This window comes from Phalaenopsis equestris, unplaced genomic scaffold, assembly GCF_001263595.1.
Source record: "Phalaenopsis equestris unplaced genomic scaffold, ASM126359v1 Scaffold000064, whole genome shotgun sequence".
NCBI classification, from domain to species: domain Eukaryota; kingdom Viridiplantae; phylum Streptophyta; class Magnoliopsida; order Asparagales; family Orchidaceae; genus Phalaenopsis; species Phalaenopsis equestris.
The window spans coordinates 130,045-156,583 of NW_018164506.1; the positions used below are offsets into that span (position 1 = coordinate 130,045).

Below are 26,539 nucleotides of genomic sequence, written 5' to 3' on the forward strand. Positions count from 1 at the left end.
GGCCTCTGCCTCTAGTTCTAGGGAAGGAGTCAGCTAATAAACTAGTCAGATGAGTGTCATTGCCAGTAGTAACTAATGTATCATCAAATAGATTCCCTAGCTCGAGTCGTCCTCCATGAGTCATTCTCCGTTCTTTTTCTTTCTCCTCGTGTAGACCTATCATTCCTCATCTGAAGATTGGCTCACCTGATCAGCATAATGGTCTGAAGTGTGCAGAATATGTGTAGGTTATGTAGGTTGTTGAACATTAGAAGCAAGTACTTGTTGTACAAGCTGATCTTCTATCGGGTAGAAAGAGCACTCTCGCGTGTTTTGGCATATAAGTGAGTCTTCTTCAATAACAGTAAGTGGTATCAACACATTTGAATCTGTACCTGTAGTAAGGTGTTATTCGTGTAGAACTACGATGTTGGAAAGAGGATCGAATTGGACCTTCTCAGCAAGGATGGTGGGTGTCTGATCTTTAGTGACATTCGGCTGTAGATGAGGATGCAAGCGATAGCAAATAGTAGAACTGTGCCCAAACATACTATAATAAGAGAAATAAGGAGGATGTGGTTCTATTTCAATTTTTTTGCCAATGCCCGGTGTGAATATTGTCAATCCATATCTCATCCGGAGCTGGTTGAGTGATATCTCTCAACTAACACACAAGCCACAGATGATCTGGTGACAGAAAGATTAGAACTATCCACCTTGAGAGGCTTACCGTAAGCAGTTGCTAAAGAATAGAGGATTTACATGTTGAACAAATGTAATTTTAACCTCGAAAACTTTATCCAAATTGGAATGATAGAGGACTCCATTTTTGGATCAAAACCGATAGTCCACTTCAGAATTGTTATAAAACGATTGTCGATTTTGATAACTTTTTGAGAGAAAATGCGAGTGTAATCGACATCGTGAGATAGCTGAATAAGTATATGTCGACCGTCTAGTAGACCAATGTTCCAACAGCCCAATAGTTTCATAACATCAAATTCTTTCTTAATGATCTCCAATTTTGGGTGACCATAAATGAATTTCCCCACTAAAGCAAAACGCCAAGAGGACGCTAGATTACCAGTTTCAACCTCGGTGAGAATAAGTACAGTCTTCCCATTTTTTTATAAGTTTTTAAATAAAAGTGTGTTCGCAGTCACCTTTAAGAGCCTTGTGGTACAATTGTAGAACATTGCAGGACTTATCGATAGCAAAAGCAGACTGTAAACCTCGAGGGGCACGAGCTGGAATGGGCAAGACGCCGGCAAGGGCATTTGAATAGGAATAAAGCGTCGAGACATTCTCCCTCACAAGGTCAGGAAAGAAATAGTTTGACGGGCCGCAAGGAAGCGAGGAAACTGTTGACGCTGACGGGCTCGAGTTATCTAGAGCGAGACGCTGTAGCGCCTTCGTCTAAGGAAACAGAAGCAAGATCGGCTACGGGAGACGACTGTAGCGCCTTCTTCTAAGGAAACAAACGACAACGACCGAAGCATTCCGTCGACTACAAAGACAACTGTGAGCGATCGACTTCAACAGGAGAGACAGGAGTGAACGTCGTCGTGGGAGACGCCGAAGAGAAGCGAGAAGCTGATAGAATCACCGCCGGAAATCGCCATGGGGCGAAACCCTAGCAGAGTGTGTCGCTGCCGACGCAAACCCAAGATATAGATTTTCTACAACAATTTTTTTGTCCTTTTTCTAATTTTTTTTTAATTAAAAGTGTCTGCCAAAACTTAGCAATATAGGTGTTCTCTCATGCGAATTTGACATTTCAGACTCATCAACACTACCCGTTTGCAAACAAAGCTCTTTTTGACAAACTTAGATGATAATTGATAAGATTTAGGTCCAAAAAACATACGTCGTGCTGACACTCCGTCATTTTCACTACGTTTACTCTTTTTGATAGTAGGATATCTTTTTAGGTAATTTTGACGTTCTGGACGTACTCGTACAATCCATTTTGCGATCAGAGATCATTTGAGCAACTTCAACGATCTTTGAAACCATTCAAACCCGTAGCACACATGCCATGCCGCTAGCCTGTCATTTTTGTCATGTTTGCTTCTTTCAACCATGGATGACCACTCCTTAGGTATTTTGATAATTTGAACTCAACAGTGAAGTCCGATTTACAAAAGAGTATTATTTCAAGTAATTTTGGGTGTGATCGAGATACTTAATATATGATTCGTGTGATGTTGCAATAATTGTTTATTGTTATCACCGTGTTCCAATTAACTCATTTTGTGGAGTATATATGAAGGTAAAAAATCTAATGCCAGTTAAGAACACAACCTAAGTCCTCTTCCGCACGATTTTGCCCCTAAATGACACCACAAAAGGAGTGGTTATAACGAAGGCTCTCTAATTGGATGACAAACCCCTCAATGACACTATAATTTCAAGGTCACACAGAAGCTCATATGTTCCCAAATGCTCAATCTACTTGAGCTGTCAACCAAAGACCGCACTTGATAATACGCAAAGTCCTTTGTAAGTTAAGTTCAACTTAAACTTGTCCCATTAGGCAAACATCCACCTTAGATGAATAAGGCCCCATTAGATGGAGCAACCCATATCTGTCAAAAAGGATCCTTTAGTAAAATTAATGCGTCAATTATCTCTTCTGATTAAGCAGACTAGGATCTTTGGCAATTCATGATGATGGAATTAGGAAATCTTAATCATGTTCATCATCATTCTCCCCTCACCATCTATTCAAAGCTAATGATGATTGATTTCTATAGATGAAACCAAATTATCGTTACAATAAACTAAATATTTAGTGTTTAATGATTAGCCTTAGTCTAAAATTCTCTCTCGTCACTAGGAAAGATAATTAACCATAAGGGCTTTTGCATATGGGAAACCTCAAACTACATTTTAAAGTACTCACAAAATGAGAATGAAATCTCTGAGTTAGAGTCTTATCTAACAATCAAATATTCCTTCTTAAAATTTGAATGAAAACTAACCCAATATGATCTCAAAAGAGTTTGGGCACAATATTACAAGCCTACATTTAATTAAAAAAATTGCCCATAAAATAAAAAAATTCCCTTCAATTCAAACCAAAATGAACTTATAACCTATTTGATACCCCAATATAGGTAAGTCAACACAACCTACCTAAGTCAACCAAACCAACCAAAATAAACCCAATTGACTTGATCAATCCAAACTAGATGAACTAAGCTAGTTGAACTATCCCAACACAACTATGAACCTAAATAATAACAATAAAAAAATTTTTTTGTTGATCAATTCCTTGCTCAAATTATTTCATCCTTTCTATTCGCAAGAAAACTTCTTATCTTCTGGAGATATTCTAAAATCTATTGATAAAGTTTCATGAGAATCTATGTTGAGCATCATTTACTAAAATTCGTGCAACCGTAAAGTATTTCTTTGTCTCTCATCTTGAATTTCTGATGCATCACCTTTGAACCTCCTGATAGAATTCTTTTTGTCCTCCTTTGAACCTCCTGATGCATAAGAAATTTCTCATGCATCACCTTTGAACCTCCTGATAAATTCTTTGAGCATCATTTACTAAAATTCGTGCAACCATAATAGTCTTTCTTTGTCCCTCATCTTGAATTTCTTATGCATCACCTTTGAACCTCCTGATAGAATTCTTTTTGTTTCTTTTTTCTTCAAGCTGGATTCATGAGATGAATTTTACCAACTCAAAAACCCACAGAAGACCTTAAATTCTTCATCTAGCAGCATTTCAACCATCCGAAATAGTGTTATTGCAACTCAAGGGGATAATGGAAACCAAATACCATACTCGAGGTTAGTTCATCTATAGTTTTTTATTTATGTTATTTATCTTATGTCCTTATTTCTTTATATGTTAAACGCCAATGGTCAGAGTCTTACTTATCAATGGAACCTCATTTGATATTTAGTTCAAAACATTCAATAATTAATTTGTTGCAGGCCCTTCTGTGAATAACTTTTTCATATTCATTGTAAATAGACACTGGTTAATGAAACATAGCAAGCACATGGCTACCTGGAGGAACTATTCCTTCTTGATGTTGAGCACTAATAACTTTCTGTGTTCTTTTAAGAATTCAGCAATTCTTCATTGCAGTTATGTAAGGGATTGGTCACAATGCACAACTGAGAAGGTAAACATTATCCATCTGATTATAACAGATGCTTTGACGCAGGAGCTTCTCCGCATGAGACCCTCCCAATGATCCTGCTACAGTGCAGCTACAGTGCAGCTACAGTGCAGCTACAGTGCCGCGATTGCTTCCGCGCCTAGACCGGGCGTAGTAAAACTTGGGCGGCTTAGACCAGTTCATACCAGGATCCTGAGGGCTGGCCGACCTTCCTTACTTGGATTGGAGCCTCTTTTAAATAGTGGGCCCAATCCTAATTACCTAGGGCTTATTTTTTTGATTCCTGTATTCAGGTTTTTAGTTTTGTGTGTGTTTCTGCTCAGGACAGCCCTTGCCATCCCAGCTTCTTCCTTTTAGGGCAGCATCCAAAGATCGGTGGTGCTTCGGCTGTAGCTCATCCTGGTAACATTCTTCTAAGGGTCGGGCGGGGTGCTCCGGCTGTAGCTTGTTCCCGAGATAGTATTTATCCTTGACCTTCCCTTCCCCCATTCCTCGCTTTGCTGCCACACCTCTTTCTTCTCTAAAGCCACCCAAGACAGCCACCACTGCTGTTCTTTCCCACAGTTCTCCTCTTTCCAGCCACCTCTCTTCCACAATACCTGCTGTCCTCCTTCCGAATCAGCAGCCAGCCCTCCTACTTGCTGTTTCTAGCAGTCCACAGTCTTCCAACCGTCCCCGACTAGCTGTCCATTCTGGGTTACTGCAGTTTTCCCCTTCCCAGCCACAGTTCCGGCCACCCGCTTTGCTTTCCTTGCTGTCCCTGCCCTCCACCTTTGCTGCCGCAGCCCGCAACACCTTCCCTGTCCCAAACAGCAAACTGCCGCTGTTTGGATTGTCTTCCCTTGCCACCCTGCTGTGCCAGCTGACCATAATCGCTGCCACCTCTCATCCACATACCAGAAACCCGTTCCCTATCTTGCTGCCATCTCTTCAAAAACCTTAATCGTCACCACCATCACCCGGGATGACATGAGTTGTGTCGTATGTGTTATATTTTCCCTTTCAAATGTGTTTGATTGTAACCGCCTATTTGCTTCTATTAATAATATTTATTTTTTCTATTATGGCTTGGGTTAACTACGGTATCATGCTTCCTACAAATTAGCTTAAAGATTATTTACATAAATCTGAAGTGATCTACAGATTTTTCCTAGGAACATCACACTTTTCTATAAAGCAGGTCTATTGTTAATTTTGTGAATGCAGCATATCCATTTCATGTAATTTGAAGCTTTAGACTATTTTATGAGAATTGTGCATAACATTCATTTAGAACCCCACAAAAAATTGAAAGTTCGCAACAAAATGATTGTGCAGGGAAGAAATAGATCATAGTGATAGGTACCTTTGACCCAATTACAAGTTTCTGCTTCGGGTTGATGCCGTATTCGTTTGGTATAACACCATCTGCTAGGAACTGGAAAGAAAAAAAAAGAGAGCCAGTAAGTCCTTTCTGAAGAAAAAAATCAGTCAGATAAGATCTGACAGTTCTTGAAAAGGTATGCTTTATTAAAAAGAAAAAAAAAAACCAATAAAAAACATTAACATTTAAACGCCACCAACACTGACAGACTCGTAAGTAACCATTTGATTTCTAAACTGATGTTTAATAAATAAAGCCTTCAATAAACAACACCTGCGCCATGTGCCTAATATTCCAGAGCCCCCGTGCCACGGACTCAAATACCGTTGCCTTTTTTTTTTAAAATATATATATAAATAAATAAATAAATAAATAATATATATATATATAGACAGAGAGAGAGAGAGAGAAAGAGATAGATAAAGTGATTCTTCAGTTAAAGTCTACCTGGGCAACTTTAAATAGCTCTGTCAAACCTTCAAGATTAAGATGTGCATTATGAAGCAGATCATATCTGTTAAAAGAATCCACAGTCAAAATAATGGAGAGGAAATGATGACCAAAAAGCAACAATAATGAAAAACGGCAAAGGAGATATGAAAAAAAAATATTATGGACTAACAGCTGAATGAGAACCGGTGATTGTGCTGGAGAAAGGGAACAATACCCTCATATTGTGGTAAAAAGAAATAACTTTAGCATGTAACTCAAATTTGAATCTGATGGTCAAGTTGCATTATCATGCGTTCAACCCAAAACAAAATATTTAAACCCAAATTTTTCATTCAGAAAACATGACAGCAGTCAAGTTGAGAACACATGCCAATAATCATAACCCAAAAAGGCAAAATTCTGAAGGAGACCATCTTGCGCATACATTTGATATTTCTGCATACTTCTGCCGGAAATATTTTTGATTAAATTGAACAACCCATAAACTAAAATTGAATAGCATTTACTTTAGCTTAACTAAGCTACCTTTTAAACAGCTTACCTAAATTTGAAAGGGAAGCTGTAATAATTGAAAAAAATAAATAAATAAAATAAAATAAAAATTAATTCATAATAACTGCCGAGTGGTTCGTTTAAGTGAAGTCAGGGCCGTAGCCTACAGAGAACAAACAAGCGAGAGGGAAAAAAGAGAGATTGAAATAAGAAGAAGAAGAAAAAGAAGTAAGGGAAGAGGTCACCATTTACATGCATGGGAGGCTTCAACACTTGTGTAGCCGAAGGAGGAAAATCGCATATGAGCGAATCAGTAGCTTCATGCACAAGTCAGACACGAAATTTGCTCTGCTTGTTGAAGGAGGAAGGCATGGGTGTATCAAAGTTAAAGGGTGGAAACATCGAGAGGTTCAAAGAACTGGCACGAGCCATCATATGAGAAAGGAGACCTTTACTATGACAAAAGTTGTACCCTAGCCGAGTAAAGGAGGGAGAAGATCAGCTTCGTGCGCTGCTACTGTGCAAAGTGGGAGGCTTAGTGGCTTTGCTTACAGGTTCGAGTGGAGGGGTCGAAGCATTTGTGTGGGAGAAAGGGAAAGTCGAGCCGTGTGAATGTTAAGGCTTTTAATTGATGTTTAAGAGGTGAGTTTTAATACTCTTTTAAGTAAGTTATTTCATAGGGTCCAAAATATCATGGAGAATGTTTCTTGCTCTGCCAACGTTTTTTGCCGGTAGAGCCTTAGTTTCAGTGAACCATGTCCCTGGGTTCAAATTGTATCTCTCTCATGTCCATCTACCTTCCTCTCATGATCTGTTGAGCTCTAAGTAGATGTCCCTTAAGCTCTGCCAATATCCTGTCTTCTCCTGCAAGTACTGGTCGACACTGGATACCAATGTAGTGCTATGCCCCTAATGTATCAGGTGAGGTGAATCACGCCCATACAAATTCTTAAGTGGTCGTTTGTGTTGCAACATGGTACAAAATATTATACCAATATTCGACCTAAGTAATTCACTTGGCCCAAAACTCCAACATATCCAATACAAAACAACATAGATATGTCTCCACACTCTCGTTTAACACCTCGTTTGACCATCAATCTGGGGATCATATTATGTGCTTCTCTTATGAAGTGTTCATTATAACCTGAACAGCTCCTTACAGAATTGGCTGATGATCGTTTAACACCTCGTTTGACCATCAATCTGGGGATGATATTATGTGCTTCTCTTGTGAAGTGTTCATGATAACCTGAACAGCTCCTTACAGAATTGGCTGATGAACACCTTGTCCCTGTCTGATACAATATCTTCTGACACTCCATACAAATGAACCACTTTTTGTATGAACACTGTAGTGACTGAGACCACAATGTAGGGGTGTCATAATGTAATGAAACGTACATACTTGTTAAGAAGATCCACTACTATCAAGATCACTGTAAACCCTTATGATTGTGTCAATAAAATCTATCGTTAGTTCTTCTCAAATCTTCTTCAATAAAGCTAAGGGTTGTAGCAATCCTGCTGGAGCCATGGTTAAGTACTTGTGTCGTTGACACACATTATACCGCATCAATATGTCATCTACTTCTCTACGCATCCCCACCCAATAAAGCTCTATCGATAGACAACTATATGTCTTTTGTACCCCCGAGTGTCCCTCAACTACACTGCCGTGAAACTCCTGCAATAGTTTGGGGACCGACCTTAGTAGAGTAGCTACTACCCCCCTAAATGCATATCCTAGATGACAGTTTTGATTAATAGCAACTCTGTTTATATTTTCCTAAGGCTTTCATCCTGCTCGCTTTCCCATCTCAGGACTTCCTAATTTATGACCAAGGGTTTCGATAAGGCTGTCAGCTGAGGCACCTCCAACTCTCTCAACGATGCATCTGCGGCTTTATTCTCCAATTCTAGCAGGTATTGAATCTCAAAATTATATCCCAGTAAATTGGATAGCCACATTTGATGCTTCTCAATCAGTATCCTTTGCTCCAAAAGATATTTAAGCTTCTCTGATATGTCCTGACTAGAAAGTGTCATCCCAATAGGTAGGGCCATTGCCACTTCTGAATGACCAAGACAATAGTCATCAACTCCCGCTCATACTGACTTAAGCCTCACCCTAGCTGTGAGCACCTAGCTAAAGTAGGCAATCGATCGTTGGTCCTGCATGATTAATGCTCCCAATTTATACCTTAACACATCTGTTTTCACCACAAATGGTCTACTGAAGTCTGGAAGTGCTAATATCAGAACGCTAGTCATGACTCTTTAGATGTTCAAAAGCCCGTGTTGTTGCTTCCCCCGTTTGTAATTATCTTTCATTAGTTGCTTCGTCGGTGACAATGCTATTGTGTCGTATCCCTTCACGAATTTTCGGTAGTATCCAGTAAGACCTAGGAGTAATGCTCCATCGCTACTTTTGCTATGGTCACCACGTGCCCTAGGTACTCCACTTGTAACTGTGCAAATGAACATTTCTTCAAGTTAGCGTACAACTGGTGCTCTCTTAAAGTCTCCAAGACTGTCCTCAGGTGCTCCACATGCTCTGTCTTAGAATGTCATCGAAGAAGACATGATGAATTTCCTAAGATATTGTGGACGGAGCTTTGATGAGGTCAAACGACAATAAGAATAACTTGAAATATCCTTCATGTATCCTAAACATTGTCTTATGCACATCAGTTGTATTCATCTTGATTTGATGGTATCCCAACTTTAGATTGATTTTCGAGAAAATTAATGCCCATAAAGCTCATCAAACAGCTCATCAATCATAGGGATAAGAAACTTGTCCAATATAGTTTCTCTGTTCAAAGCCTGTTAGTCCACGCAAAATTTGCGGCTACCATTTTTCTTCTTTACTAATAAGAGTGAACTGGAAAAGGGGCTCACTAACGAGCATCTCTCAGATCAACTTTTATATCTTATCCTTTTGAATCTGAGGATAACAATATGGTCTGATATTGATAAGATGGACACCCTCATTTTGGTTAATAACGTGCTCGTGCTCCCTTGATGGTGGTAATCCGCTAAATTGCTGAAAGATGTCGGGAACTGCTGTAGGAGCTGTTGAATACCCTCATGGAACTCATCTGATTTGGGATCCTAAATTTTCTCTATGCTCTGCAACTCCACCAAATAGCCTAACCCTGCTCTCTGTATTGTCTTGTCAATGATTTTGAGCGAGACCATGATTTTGCATAGGCTAGCATCTCTTCTCAATACCACATTCTTACCCTCCACCTTAAACTCCATTGCGAGTGATTTCCATTTTACCTTCGTCTCCCCATATGTCTACAATCACTTCATCCCCAAAATTACATCGGTGTAGTCCAATTCCAAGAGAAGGAAGTCACTCACCAGTAGGCCATGTAGTGTCAGAGCCACTCCTTGCAAATTCTCCCACTTTTATTCACCTTCCATATCCCTATCATGACACCAAAGCTCCTCGTATCTACAAGCTCAAACCCTAGCTGATCCACAACTTGATTTCAGATCAAATTATGTGTGACCCTACTATCCACCAACACCATAATCGACTGCTCCCTGATCTGTCCCCTCAACTTCATAGTGTGACTTGGAGTAAATACCACCACTGAATGAAGGGACACCTCTGCTACATCCAAATGCAAATACTCATCTTCATTTACCCTGTCTTCCTTAGACTCACTATTTATCTCCTCATCAACTACAATGATCTGAAGTGCACGTTTCTTACAATGGTGGCCCGGGGCGTACTTCTCGTCACATCAGAAACATAAATTTTTTTTATCTTTTATCCCACACTTCTACATCAGTCGGGACTAGTCCTCGTGCTCTTTTCCTTTGATTTCTCCTTTTAAAATGACACCGTCTGGGTCCTCAATATCATGACCGTCGAGGTAATCTTTTATCCCACACTTCTACATCAGTGAGACGTTTGAAATTGCCCTCGGGACTAGTCCTCGTGTTCTTTTCCTTTGATTTCTCCTTTTAAAATGAAACCGTCTGGGTCCTCAATATCATGACCGTCGAGGTACTCTTGTAGAATCATTTTGTGGTGTTGTCTTTGCTAGTCTTCTTCACTTGCTTCTTATCTTTCGCAAAATGTGCGAGCTCTATAATCTCACTTAATACCCGTGGTCTCAATAGTTGGAGGACAGCTGAGATGTTGGCCTTTAGGGCCTTTAAGAATTCCCCTCTAGCTCTGTTGTAGAAATAAACTTCAGTTACCTCGACAAGAGCTAGAACCTCTCCATGTAGTCTGTGACCGTCCCCTCCTAAGCTAAAACATAGAATTACTCATGTAGATCACCTTCATGAATTACTCAAAAACATTCCAACAAACAATCCATATACTCCTATCACAGCCGGATCAAATACCTCTCCTCCATGCACTAAAACCATGCTAGGGCCTTTCCCTCTAAACATAACCTTGTCGTCATGCCCGTTTACTACAAAGTATCGCTCCACCCTATACACCCATCCATGTGCATCTTCCTCTTCAAAGATCGGCATCTTCTGTTTCTTTCACCTCATATCGCCACCCCAAAGTCCTCTTCTTCCGGCGTTTCCCCCCATATGTTTAGGTTGAATCTCCCTCATTTGGTCATAGTCATACCCCACCCACTCCTCTCCTTCCTTCTTTGTGCTTCTCCGTGCCTTTCACACTGCCCTTCCGATTTTTGGCCCACCCCTTCCATCGGAAATTTCCACTCCCCCCACTCGGAGTCCTAGGGGTAAGCTCCTAGTAGTTGATGCTTTTCTTCTCAATGTACTCTCTTACGATCTCCTTACCTTTCAATTTGGATGAGGATTATTTGATTAACCTTTGGTTAGGGTTTCCAATTTGAGTCGTCGGTGGGATCTTGGATTTCGTTTCAAAGAGCCTCTTCATCCTTTCCTCCATGCTCTCACTGGCGCTCCATTCGGTTCTAGATGGAAAAAAACATATCTTTTATGGTAGCAAAACTTTCTTCAATTCTCGATCTGATTTGCCTTACGTTTTCTTCCAACAAATTCATTTTGTTGCTGCTATTCCTCCAAGATTTCAGTCTGATACCAATTTGATACCACCCAAAACAAAAAGTAGCAAACAAATGACGAATGAATTGCAATAAAGATGTGAAAGAAGTCAATTTAGGGCTGATTTTACTAATACCAATGAAAGCAAACAAGAAACAACGTTGATCGACTGTTTGAGAGGTAGATCGTCTCTCCATAAACTCTAAACACCGCAAGGAACACCAAGAGAAGAAAAATGTAGCAAATCAAAACCTTGCGAATTAGCCCTCATAAATACTCTCCATGATTCTAGTTCAAACTTCTCCCAAAACCCTCCTTGATTCCCTTCCTCTTGTATGTGATTAGTCGCTGTGTGGACTCCACTCGGTCTCTGAAATCGTGCTCAGCTCTCTTAGGAATCTCGCATATCTATTCTGGATCGGCTGGCTTGGCTAGGCTGCCAGTTTGTTGGCTAGGTCCGGTTGGTCCAGACCAGTCCTCCTTGGATAAGCTCGTCATCTGCAGTAAAGGCTCTCATGTCGGCTCTCACGTCTGTAGGAGCATGCGCAGCCGTATCACATTCACTCTAAAACTGAAAGCAAACAAAAATTTAAAACTAGGCCAATTGTTGTTGCTATATGCTAAACAATTAGAGTCTTAAGGACTAGTTGTAATAGAAAATTCTCTTTCGTCATCAAAAGTAATATCTAGCCAGTGTCTTTTTTACAATCTAATTTATCTTTTACAAAATTGATTTGAACTAACACAAAACTCTCTCAATAAAGGATGAGGTGCGGGCTTTCAGAAGCTAGAGTAGTTTGTCTCTTTAAGACCAAGATCATCATGATCAATATTAAACTAGAATTATCCTAGAAGTTAGGTGAGCTTTGTAATTCTTTGGTTAAGAAAATTTTTAGAGTTCTAACATCATATAACCTTATAGTTGTCACGACCCGACCCGTGGCTTGGAATTAACCAGGGCGGGGTACAGACGGTCGGACGATGTGATTTAAATTTTCTTTATTCGTCTACAATTTTATAGATGAAAGAGCCACTACAAACTAAATTAAAACAGTACAATTAAAATTACCTTGTTGATGGTTGTCCGCGTCTTCTATAAATATTTTTTTACTCGATCTTGTAATCAATTAAATTAACCTGAAAAATTAATTTAAAACAACTTTGAGCTAAACGAGCCACTGAATACTCATACTCCTAAATTACAACAATACAAGAAAAATTAAATAATATGCAAGCCTGTTAAACTTTTTAATAAATTAGCTAAATATTTGATGTTATTCAAAAGTCTTATTATATCAATAACATATCAATATTATCATATTTACAAACTGTCACAGGAATCACCGTCTAAAAATTATATCCATTAAAATAAATCATATTAATATCCTTTTTCATTTACATGTATGAGTACATTAGTATTCCTCATTAGTACGATCAATGAGTCCTCCATCATAGTCAAGCATGCACATGCAAGCATACTATAAATCATTTCATTTACATTCTAAATATCATCCAATATCTTTCTTTTAAAACATGCACGTGTAGTACATAAGTATAATTACGCAAGTCATTCACATTCATTTCTAGATGATTAAATTGAATAATAAGTCATAAAAATCATATTCTAGTTGTTGTAATAAGATATCTTGACTAATGTGAGTGATTTAGAATAAATATAATATTATTATCATAATTTAGAAGTAAAAGTACTGACCTCGATAAAAGACAATTGGCTTGCTCTTGACATCAATTCTTCTAAAATTAAACATCAAACATAAACATGATATGAAACTTAAATTACTTATTATTTTACATAAAGTATTATCTTTTAGTTAAGAATTAAAGTTATTTTATTATACTTATTTTTCTATTCAACAAATATATTATATTATTATTATTATTACTTAAATAAAAAAACTACCATTACCTCCTCAAAGAATTGGCTCAACCTACTCCTGCACGCTCAGCCCCTCCCTTTCTTCTTCTTCGGCTTGATCGCACAGGATCGCATGTCTCCTTTGTGACTTCCTCCTCTTTGACTCCTCTTATCACGTTACGACATCGATCGCCCTCCTTCCACAGCTCGACTGCGACGCCGATACTTCCTCAAACCTCATGGTCAACTAGGGCTTCTCACACGTTGTTCTCCACTTCTTCGCTCGTTGCTCGACTCCCAGGTAGGTTGGTCTCCCTCTGCATTCCTCATGTCCCTTTTATAAACCGAAGTAACCTTCGATTTACCCGATTCCTCACCTCATCTTCTTATCTGATTGACTCTGCATTCTATCTTCTTCTCTTCGACTTCTAACTATTTGTTTCCTCTTCTTATTATCGGTTCACTCGATTCCTCGCTCCCTATCTCCACCGTTTCTTCTCCCGGGGTATCAGAACGTTACAATATTTCCCGCTTACAAAAATTTAGTCCGAAATTTATAAACATGCCTCAAGTCATTCTTCATTAAGCAGACCAACATTAGCTATCCATGAATTTAAGGGTCATATGAAATGTAATCACAATAACGATAAAGACTCGATACAAGGTGAATCAGTTATACTTCAGATAACAATAATAAAACAAAAGAGTGTTTTAAAAAAATAGCCAAACTCATCAGACTTCATTACCATCAACGACAGTAGGTTCTTCAGGCTTATTATAGGTAAAGGGAATATGCTCAAGGTTGAACATGTTGACTTGGTTAACCTTGGGTTGGAGCTGAAGCTATAGACTCTATCTTTTTCTGCCCACCTGCATACTTCTATAAAGAAGCTCCACCAAATTTCTGATCTTCAATGCTTTTATGGCTAGGAGATGGACAATATCTTGCTATATGACTAGACTGAAGACACTAATAGCAAATGTTAGAGCTCATCAAGCTTTAACTTTTATGTTGTCTTCCACATTTGGCACAAGTGACTCTAGTACCCTGAGTTGTACCTCTGTCAACTCTACTCGAATTATTCTTGGACTTATTGGATTCTTCTGAGTGATCTACTTGCTCTTCTACAGTCTCCTGCTTGTGCATCTCTTTACGCTTCTGAGTAAGCTGATAGTCCATCTCCACTCTTCTAGCTTGTTCCACCAATACCAAGTATTTATCGATCCTTAAATGTACTAATGGATGTCTTATAGAATCTTTTAATCCCGAAAGGAATATGTAACATTTTTCTTCTGCAGTAACGATCAACTGTGGCTCATAACTCGATAGTGTAGTAAATTCTGCTTTGTAATACGTGACCGCCTTCTCTCCTTGCCTCAACTTGAATAATTTGTCATGCATCTGTCTCAAGCAAATAGAGGTACAAACCACTCTCTAAAAAGGTCCACGAACTCTTCCAAACTTATTGTGTTGGGCATGTCCCCTAATCTGTCCCGACGCTGCCCACACCACCACCTTTCAACTTCTCCATCCAGTACAAACGACGCCAACGGTACTCCTCTTTCATGCAGACAATTCATGCTATCTAATATCTTATCTATCCTAATTAGTCAGTTCTCCGCTTCAATTGGGTCTTCAGTTCCCTTGAACAAAGGTGGACGTAGATCTTGAAATATCTTCAAGTATTTGTCCACACCAACTAAATCACTAGGCTGCGATCTAGACCTTCAAGTATTCATCCACACCAACTAAATCACTAGGCTGCGATCTAGACTCCTGAATAAGTTGAGTCGTCGCCATCATCATGTGGGTGAGGACATTCATGTTCACATTCATAGTAGGTTGTACTACTTCATTTTCTATTGGACCATCTTCTTCTATGATTTTAGGTGTATCACAATGTTTGAATGAATAATAATTATTTTTATAATTATGAAAATTTTTCTAAAAATTATCCTTTTGGCTCTTTCATTAAGATTTTATTAGTTAATCATAAAACTTGGTTCTGATACCACTTTTGTCACGATCGAGCCCAGGGTTTGGAATTAACCATGTCAAGTAAAGATGGTTGGGCGGTGTGATTCAAAATTTCTATATTCATCTATAATTTAACGGATGAAAGAGTCACTACAATTAAATTAAAAAGATACAATTAAAAATACATTGTTTATGGTTATCTGCATTTTCTATAAACATTTTCTCTTCTATCATTCATCTTTTAATCAATTAAATTAACCTGAAAAGTTAGTTTAAAAGAAATGTAAGCTAAACGAATCAGTGAATACTCATATTCCTAAACTACAAGACTATAAGTTTAAAACAACTGTAAGCTAAACGAAACAGTGAATACTCATATTCCTAGGCTACAACAATACAAAGAAAAAGAAATAATATACATGTCGTTAAACTTTTTAATAAATCAATTTAAATATTTGATGCTGCTCAAAGAGTTTTACTACACCAATAATATATCAAAATCATATCGTATTTATACAACTGTCACAAGAGTCACCGTCTAAGAATTTTGTTAATTAAGACATATCAATATCAATATCTTTTTTCAATTTACATACACGTTTACATTAGTGTTTCTCCACTAGTATTATCAAGGGATGCTCCATCATTAACCAAGCATGCACATACAAATATACTATAAATCATTTCGTTTACATTCTAAATATTATCCAATATCTTTCTTTTATAACATGCATGTGTAGTACATAAGTATAACTATGCAAATCATTCACATTCATTTCTAGATGATCAAATTGAATAATAAGCCAAAATAATCATATTTCAATTACAGTAATAAGATATCTTGACTAATACGAGTGATTTCTAAGAAATACAACATTAGAATTTAGAAGTAAAAGTACTCACCTCGACAAAAGACATTGCTTGCTCTTGACGTCAATTATTCTAAAACTGAAAACCTAACAAAAATATGATATAAAACTTAATTTATTTATTATTTTAAGTAAATTATTATCTTTTAGTTAAATATTCAATTTTTTTATTATGCTTATTTTTCTATTCAATAAATATATTATTATATTATTACTGCTTACATAAAAAAACAACCATTACCTCCTTAAAGACTCGGTTCGACCAAGGCTCCTGCACACTCCGCCCCCTCTATTTATTCTTCTTCGGCTCAATCGCAGAGGATCGCACGTCTCCTTTGTGACTTCCTCTCCTTCGACTCCTCTGATCACATCACAAAACCGATCATCCTCCCTCCACAGCCTGACCCCGACTCCGATACTTCCTCCAACCTCCTTGTCGTCGACTAGGTCTTCTCCCGCGTTGTTTTCCTCTCCTTCACTCATTGCTCGGCTCCCAAGTAGATTGGTCTCCCTCTGCATTCCTTATGTTCCTTTTATAGGCCGAAGTAACCTGCAGTTTCTCTGATTCCTCGCCTCATCTTCCTACTCGATCGACTCTTGGTTCCCGCTTCCTCTCTTCGGCTTCTAATTATTCGTTTCCTCTTCTTATTTTCAGTTCACCCGACTCCTCGCTTCCTATCTTTCTGCCGTTTCTTCTCTCGAGGTAACAAAACGTTACAAAAGCTTTCCATCTAGTCATCAGAAAATAAAAAGTGGACAATCAATTCTTTGAGCCATGATGAGAGAAGAGAGAATCTTCTATTATGTAATTCCCTACGAGGCCACTGATAAATTTGAACACATACAAAATTTTTAATGCATGTATGATAAGTACGAATGCTTGTGACAGTAAAACATTCGTTTGAGATTAAAAAGTAGTTAAGAAAAGCAAGATTTAATAAATCCAAAATACAGAAGAAATGAAAACTTCTTACTTGCAGGAATCGTAGACATCTGGAATCTGTGTAATATCAAACCGGCTGCAATTAAGATAAACAATATTAGTTGAATGCTTTCTTGCTGAATTGCAGTGCAACAATCAAGACACAAGTTGCAACAATTGAGACAAAATGTAAAATCCTTAAATTAAATAAAGAAAATGTCTCTTTAATACATGACTATCAGTGTAAACTTCACAAGTTATAAATTTATTATTAATCAGAAGGTCGTATCATTAGGTTTTGTCTGGTAACGTACTCCTTGCGTTCATTGTATAGGTCTCTCTCAAGCTTTTTCCAGCGGGCAAACATTAAGAGAAACCCTTCACTTCCACAAGGCAATCCCGCAGCAATACGATCTACGTCAATGTTAATTTTCCCAAGAGCCTTCGCTTGGTCATATGGAGGAAGCACGTCATATGAGCTTGTCATTGAGAATTCTTCTTCTTTATCTTTTGCAAGCTGCTTCACTTGCTCAGTTATCTTCTTTATAAGTTTGTACTGCATAGAGAAATACAATTGTAAATTACGCAATTAAAACAAATGAAAGGCTTTCATAATATTCTTGTAGAGAGCACGAGTCAGATATAAAACAAGAAAATAAAAAAGATGATAATATTGGAATTTTCCAATGGTTTAGGTATATTTGGGATCACTTTCTCTTTTTTATTTTTATTTTTGTTTTTAGACTATTTCAATTGTGTTTTGTTTTTTGTTTATTAAGTTTTGTCGCTCATTGCATAAACATTTTCCTTACTCCACCCAACCCGAAGCATTACCTGTGAGCGGGCGAAGAGGGCGGGTGGGCAGGCTGCCGGGCGGCTAGCGATGATCTGCAATGGACCGGCAATGGAGGCGACACTGTTGGCAAAGGCCGGCGAGGGCCAACGACGGCAGGCAAAGAGGGCTGGAGGGGGTTGGCTGTTGTGGAGACTAGCGACGGGCAACGGGCAACGTGCGACGTGCGACGTGCGACGGGCGACGGGCAACGGGCAACGGGCGACGATGGCTGGTGGTTGTGACGAGTGGAGGAGGGGTGTGGGGTGGGGGGGCTAGGCGGAGGTTTGATTTGGTGTTTTAAAATAGGCAAAACAATATTTTTTTCTATTTTTAGTATTTTAAAAACAGAAGTGTTATCCCAAAAAATAAAAAACAAAAATTAGATAAGCAAACACTATTTTTATGTTTATTTCCTATTTTTTGTTTTCAAAAACAAAAAACGAAAAACAAAAGTTGGTCCTGAACCACCACTTAACTAATGTTGTTCACTCTAAGCCAGTTGGTCCTAAACCACCACTTAACTAATGTTGTTCACTCTAAGCCAACATCCATGGACTTAATGGCTCGAGACTTGGTTCGTGAGAAGACTAAGCTGTGTATAGTTGCAGCTCCCGTTACCAAAAAAGGATTACTATTTATTCTACCAAAATAGACTTCGGTATGACTTTATGTTTCAGAGTTGTCTGGGATGGACGTGAGCATAAATTTTATAGTGGAGTTGCCATAGATACAAGGTAATAACTTGGTTATGGTGGTAGTAGATCGATTCCATAAGCTTCTATAGAAGAAGATGAAAAATAAACTATCGGGGAGTGCGACACGAATGCCACACTGATTGTGGGATTGCACAATACAGTGGAATCGAAGACCCTAGGATTGATGGGAGGACGAACCAGGCAGATTCTGTCCCGGTAGCAGATATAGCCCGATTTTTTCCTTTTAGCTATTACGGGTCTCATGGATGCGACCCTTATTTCCTATTTTATAATTTCTAATTAGGGTTATTTTTTATTAGTAGACTCTTTATATGTTGTATTTGCTATTTTGAGACTTTAGCTTTATTTTTGTGTATTTTGGAGATTTTATTCCCCGATTACTATTATAAGAAATGTTGTATCTTCTTCCTTTTGAAAGTGGTGCCTCTATAGCTTGTTTAGGAATATGTTATGGAACCTCCTTGCCATTTCTCCGTCGACTCATGGTCTTCCAGCCGGACAACCATCGAATGACCCCTATCCCCTTCCAAACACCGTCGACATCACATATTATTATTCTCTTTCTATTTTACAACCACTTCCTCGCTAGATCCGCTTCCATTAAATCTTCGGAATAGAGGTTCTTCAGCTTTGAAATCTCTAACAGACACTTCACATCTATATACTTTAACAGATACTTCATCACTATATCCTCTAATAGGAACCTCATCTATGTAGTCAAATCGAGTTAGTGTGACCCATTGAAAGGTCCTCTTTCCTCAATTTTATCAAGTCGTTGTACAACTCGACAGAGTTATCACAATATCTATTCCATAGCATACTCTTGATTGGTGTTTGGCACTTGTCTCAGCAGTGTGATTCGATTTTGAGTGTGGGTAGGTGAAAGGAGGTGTGTGGGGTTATTTAAGGCGAGAAAGAAAAAATTTGGATGGAGATAAGGTTGAGTATTAGTGGATACTAGAAACCCTAGGGTAGGACTAAGGTTAGACTAGCTCTGATACCAAATGATACCGGAGTTAGCCCAAGCCACAATAAAAAAATAAGTATTATTACTAAAAGCAAATAAGCGACTACAACCAGCACACTTGAAAGATAAAATACAACACAACACCCAAAAATCTGACACAGCAACAGACACAACACAAATACTCAACTAAGGTGGATCATGAGATGTGGTGGTGGTTGTTACGAGCTTAGAAAGGCGGAGGCAAGACCGGAAAGGTGTAGGGCTGTGGGGACATAGTGGCAAGATGTCGTCGAATTGTTGTCCTGAGCGGCAACAAGTAGGGAATTACTGTAAATGGGAGTAATGAGCAAAAATTGGCCATCCCGAGGGGCTGGAATGAGAGAGGGTGACAATGACAGCGAATGAGAGGAGTTGCGGCAATGATAACAAGCTGGAATGAGAAAAACAGATGACTGAGTGGTTGGAACAATAGAAAACACAATAAAATAGCTATTTTTGGGAGGGCGATTGCAGCAAGGGGGGATGTCGGCAGGAGCGATAGAGAATAAGTGGGACTGCACAGTAGCAAGAGGACGGCTGTCAGGGTAACAGCAGTGAGGACAGGTGGCTGGAATTGAGAATGCAAGGAAAACAATTATATGCAGTTGTTATCTTTCATATCCCCTTCCGTGCTTGCAAGTAACGATCCATATTGGTCCAATATTTTGGAAATATACTTACGTAAATGAACTGAGCCTTCTTGTTAAGTATACTTTGTGAAATCCTCAAAAAGTAGCCCAAGCTTGGCTCAACTAAATTTGAAGTGAGGGTAGTTTGAATCTCCCCAAACAATGATAAGTTATAGAACAGGATGTCTTAAAACTCTCTCTGCACTGAGAACCATATGTATGAAACTAGCCATTTGTCTCACTGTCGGAGTTGCCCGTAAGAAGTTGTCGGTCACCGGAACCGAAATCCCATCGCCCGCTTGGGAAAGACATTTTAATTTACATATAGATTTAAGTCTAGAAAAATATGAAATCAAACTGACTCCATAATTTTCACAGTTTAAATGAAAGAGCACTCTACCTCAAACATTGTGTCTATCCCGAGGGATAAACACAAGATTTATGGATGAGACTCGATCAAATAAACTAAGAAATATATGACATCCGTTTGGTCTGCGAAACTGTTTTATTTGCCGAAAATTCCCCTATTTAATATGAAAAATTAAATAGGGTTTATTTTTAGCTGGGTTCAAAAAAGCTTCCTATGGCAAGCCCCTATAGTTAATTACATCTTAAATGACCGAAGTCACTTAAAAATACTTTCGATAAAAATCAGGAAAAATTATCTTCAAGGACTTCAAAAGGATGATATTTTTTAACGAAATCAAACAAAAAGGTGTAAAAGGGGAATGACTCATTTATCACAGAATCCAAATGAAGAAGAATTAGGGGATGCCACAGATCCAGAAATTTGGAAGATTTATCACAGAATCCAAATGAAAAGAATTAGGGGATGCCACAGATCCAGATGAGATCCTCGGTGACTTCCCAATCTACCAAATGGTTTGGCTTCAGTTTCAAGGAGAAATATTCAAGTGTTTTATCCTGCCAATTTTATCTATTTATGACTTACATTCGTGTGAAACGATCACACAAATAGCCTGGAAGATGTGAGGATTTAGGTCGTAACGAATGACAACCTCAAAATCCTAAAACGAGTTAGGGCTTAGATCGTACAACAGAGCTATACAAATGTCTAAAGAAAAGGTTGAGGATTTATGTTGCGCTAGGCGAACATGCTCGAAATCTTATGAATTGTTGTTTTAATTTCTAGGAAAGGAATGGTTTAGCTGGGGAAGACATGTTCTGCTGTTGAAGATGGTCGTGCTGCCCACCGCGCTAGTTCCAAGCTCCTAGTCGTGACGAGTTTAAGTTTTCTAGGGTGTCAGGTTATAATGTCAAATCCAGCGGTCCTATGTTGTAGTTCTTCAGATATTTTATAGGGAACATGTTGAAGTTGTATAGTGTATAGCATAACAGTAGAATATGTAGCACAGGACAAACAGTTGAGTATGCAGTAGAGAGAACAGTACAACATACAGGGTAAAGGAAAAGTAAAAAGTACAATAGGTAGGTGAGTTGCAAGAAAGTAACATGCTGTAAACATAAAGCAAACCTGTATATCTGGGAGATCCGCAGTTACTTAGGTGTAATAGATGCAATCAGGTACAAACAACAAAGTTTGAGGAAGCATGCTGAAATGCTTTATATAAACGAAGTAAAAAAAAACATCACCCAAAAATCTCGAGAAAAATCGTCATAAGACTCGCGACAAGAAAAATGCGAGGAAATTGACGAATCGACAAATCGATGAAAATTGTAGAAAACACGGGGAAAATCCCGAAAAGAGACCATGAGTGTTTTGTTCAAAAATCTCAAAAAAACATATGAAAAAGTCTGAAAAGAGGGGGACCGCAAGCACTCGGGTTGGGGCTAGGCTCAACTATATATTAGTACTCGAGGGTCGTCGAAGGCTACCCGATCACCCGGATGTATAAAGTAACATACTGTAAACACAAAACAAACCTGCATACCTGGGAGATCCGCAGTTCCTTAGGTGTAATTGATGCAATCAGGTACAAGCAACAAAGTTTGAGGAAGCATGCTGAAATGCTTTATATAAACAAAGTAAAGAAACATCACCCAGAAATCTCGAGAAAAATCGTCACAAGACTCGCGACAAGAAAAAAATGAGGAAATCGACGAATCGATGAAAATTGTAGAAAACACATGGAAAATCTCAAAAAGAGACCACGAGTGCTTTGTCCAAAAATCCCAAGAAAACATATAAAAAAGTCTGAAAAGAGGGGGACCGCAAGCACTCGAGTCGGGGCTAGGCTCAACTATAAATTAGTACTCAGGGTCGTCGAATGCTACTCGGTCACCCGGATGTATAAAGCCCGTCACTCAACTAGAAGGGTGTCCTATCGAACCTAACTCAGAAGGGTACTCCTTAGCCTAAACAGGAGATCAACAGGGGGACAATCGATGTTTAAAATGTATTTAAAATTTATATTTTCAGCATGCACATAGGTTTCAAACATGCAAAAAAGTGGGTTGTATCAATTTTGTTTGTAGCGAAAAATATATTTTTGTTTTAAAAAAAAGTGTATGTGTTCTTATCAAATTTTTTTTTTATCAATTTTGTAAAGTAGTTGTCCACGAGTCGATCGCGCTGTCGGACATAAGACTACCAACAACCTAAGAAGGTTCGAGTCAACTCTCGCTAGTCTTGTGTCGTAGAATGATACTGTCATCCTACAGCTCATCGGGTTCCAGATCAATAGGTGAGCAATCGATGTTTAAAATGTATTTAAAATTTATATTTTCAGCATGCACATAGGTTTCAAACATGCAAAAAAGTGGGTTGTATCAATTTTGTTTGTAGCGAAAAATATATTTTTGTTTTAAAAAAAAGTGTATGTGTTCTTATCAAATTTTTTTTTTATCAATTTTGTAAAGTAGTTGTCCACGAGTCGATCGCGCTGTCGGACATAAGACTACCAACAACCTAAGAAGGTTCGGGTCAACTCTCGCTAGTCTTGTGTCGGAGAATGATACTGTCATCCTACAGCTCATCGGGTTCCTGAATCGGATCCTGATGTCGTAAGATGACATATCATTCTGCTCTATCTCCGGTGTGCATTTGTCATCACCGCCCTAAGCCCCAAAACAAAACCGACCTACTTGCGACCTTGCTTGATGGTATCACATATATCAAAAGACTATACGTAGACACTTATATATCAGACATAAGCAGCAAAAACCGAACCAAGAAGCAAGAAAAAAAAACAAAAATGGGGTGAGAGGAGGGACTGATCCACCTAAAACATCGAAAAAAACGAAAGATGAATCAACTCTCAAAACTCATGACGAAAAGACCAGAAAAGGAAAACCTGAAGGTTTTTGAATCAATCCGAAATGATATCACTTTCTCATATTTTTATAAGTGACTTAACCCAAGTCAATGTGATGATCACACACAAATGACCTCCTAACGTCGGTATCCAAACCCATATCAAAATTAATATTTCCTAACTCCCGAATTAACCAATAGTCTCATATATCACATGAGCCTGAAATCTTCCCACAGAACCAAATAAATGCTCACGACCGGGGTCAATAGAAAAGAGGAAACAACCACCAAGGCTTTCGGTCAAGGCAGCCTAAAGAACAAGAGAGGTTCACGACCAAGGCAACCTAAGACACAAGAAGCTCACGGTTAAGACAAGCCAAACTAGCTATATAAGGATCTTTGATATACATAAGAGAGTGCAAAATATAATCATAATTTCAATCCACCAACAATCATCCAAATAGTTCAAGCCCAACAAGAAGGACTAAATCACAGCAAACAACCTCCAATAGGTCTCACGGGTAAGGACTGCAAGAGTGACAAATCTCAATGGTGAGCTCATGGGTAGGACCAAAATAAGTAAAACCGAGCTCCAAGGGAAGCTAAAACCGAGCCATTCAAGGCCAAAAATAAAGCTCCAACAAAAATTAAGACCGTGGTCTCAACATAAATTAACATTGAGTCACTTTTAAGCAAATCGAAAATCAGCAAGGGCCAGAGTGAGACCCTTAAAGCTAGTAAAGAAGATTCAAAGCCTCAACAAAAATTAACATCCCATGCTCCTGCAATGAAAACCGAATACCCACAAAGACCCAAAACCGAGTCATTCAGGGCCAAGACAAGGCCTGAGCCATCTCTATGCCCTCAAGACATCAAAATATAGGACTACCATATGTTTCAAAGAAGAATAGCTATGGGACTCCTCCAAATCAAAATAAATTCCTCCACAATATGTATATTTAAGCCAAAAACACTCACAAGATGCCAAAACCGAGCCCCTAACAGGGGTTAAAGCAAATAAAATCAAACCCTCCCACAACTATGGAGCAGGGGTAGGAATAAACACAAAAAACGGGCTCTCGGGTAGGAGCTAAGGCAAGCAAACCGAGCCCCCAAACAAAGCCAAATGCAAACCCCTCAAAGCCCATACGTGAAGCTTAAACAATTAAGATAATGTTTCAACCAAAACCAAAAGACAAGCCTCAACAGAACCAGCATCCCATGTCATTCTAAGATGAAAACCGAGCCCCAATCGAGGCTAAAAACCAAAATTTTATAAGCTACAAGTGCAGTTTATGGCAATGAATCCAAACCCAGCCATCCTTAAGCAAACCGAAAACTAGCAGAGGCTAAAAAATCAAGCCGCAGCTAAGGCTCAAAATCAGGTCACAATGAAAGCTAGAAAAATACCTTCATGCTTTCAAAATGTCAAAACATAGGGCCACCACATGCTTCAAATAAGAACAACTATAAAACTTTTTCCAAATCAATATAAACTTCTTCCTAGCATGCATTTTGAGCAGAAAGAATCTGTGACATGTCAAAATCAAGCCCTTCTCATGCATGAAAGGCCAAATAACCCTTCCAATATCTCATGCTAGATAAGAATAAATGAAAAGCTTCATAATACATATCCCAACATGCTTGAAAGAGGAGCCAACATTATCTCAAAGCTAAATTTGCTTCCCATAGAAATGCTTTCAATAGAAATATGTCACAGTAAACAGAAATATGTCATAGTTTCATTACCTTAAGCAAGTAGAAAAAAAAGAACTCATAACATGCCATACTTCCATCATTTTAAGCAAGTAATCAAGTTTAATTCCTAATACATGCTCATATTTCCATCTCAAGATGCTTAACATGCATTTAAAAAAAAAAATGCAATACTAGGATAGCGTGCTATATTGTCCACTGTACCAAGCTCCAAACCGAAAAGAGGAAAGGCACAGGGGGGAGAAAGTACCTCCTTGAAGCAAAAAGAAAATAACACAGAAACTTTTAAAAACACTTCTCAACTCCGACTCCTCTTCCAACAGTAAGAGAAAGCCAACCAAAGCACAGAAAGTTAAAGAAGTGAGAAACAAAAACGACAGAGTTTTCCTTCCCTTAGAGATTTTTTGGCCTTTTTGAAATGCTTTAAGTAGAGCTTAATATAGACGGGAGAAGGAGGAGGAGTGATCGAAAGATCGTATACGGTTCGAGGAATCGAACGGAGCGGACGCTCCATGTGGGCGGCTCGAGAAGCAGAGGGTAAGATCCTCGCAGGGGATAGGTTCCACGACAATGATAAGGGGATGGGTCGTTTGCAAGATTGTCTCGTGTACGAGAGGGAAGAGCACGGGAATCCAACGAAACATACGGGCGAGAGACGGACCGAGCGAACGAGCCACGTTAGGGATGAGGCCCGCGGGGTCGAGAGACAGAAAGGAGGAGGGGAAAGATAGATTTAGGTTTAGGGATTAATAAATAATAATAATAATAATAACAATAATAATAATAATAATAATCATATATTATTTATTATTATAATTAACACTTAAATGTGTATTTTTCCCCAAGACGTGTCGTCGCAATGAAACGAACAACCCCTCTAGACAAAATCAATGTTCCGGAAGCATGGGCGTGGTCTATGTCGTCATCCGGAGTCGTTTAGATGACCTCGTCGACCATTGCGACGAAAACGCGTCGCGACCCTGTCGGTCAACTTTTTTTTTTCGATTGGATTTATTTGAAAAATAGGATATATGAAAATAATTTTAAATCACAGCAAACAACCTCCAATAGGTCTTACGGGTAAGGACTGCAAGAGGAGCAAATCTCAATGGTGAGCTCACGGGTAGGACCAAAAGGGGAGGCTAACTCAACCACATCACAAACCCACGGCTAGGAACCAAGCAAATATCAAAACTGCAGCCTTATAAACTTCCAAACCAATCCATCAAAACCAACTAACAGTTCTCGAATAAGGACAACACAGAACGCCAAAACAGACTCTCGGGTAGGAGCTAAGGCCAACAAAAAT

General features: G+C 38.7%; 1 protein-coding gene across 6 annotated transcripts in view; it reads right to left on the bottom strand.

Moving 5' to 3' along the window:
* The window catches only part of LOC110019613 (inositol hexakisphosphate and diphosphoinositol-pentakisphosphate kinase 2-like), a 175,557-nt gene that overhangs the window by 29,295 nt on the left and 119,723 nt on the right, over positions 1-26,539 (bottom strand). For all 6 annotated transcript variants that reach the window (XM_020717352.1, XM_020717350.1, XM_020717349.1 and 3 more), the window contains 4 exons: positions 17,408-17,649; positions 17,146-17,190; positions 5,935-6,001; positions 5,470-5,541 (listed from right to left, as the gene is read on the bottom strand). In XM_020717352.1, coding sequence (XP_020573011.1) covers positions 5,470-5,541; positions 5,935-6,001; positions 17,146-17,190; positions 17,408-17,649 — 426 coding nt within the window. The remainder of the gene's footprint in view (positions 1-5,469; positions 5,542-5,934; positions 6,002-17,145; positions 17,191-17,407; positions 17,650-26,539) is intronic.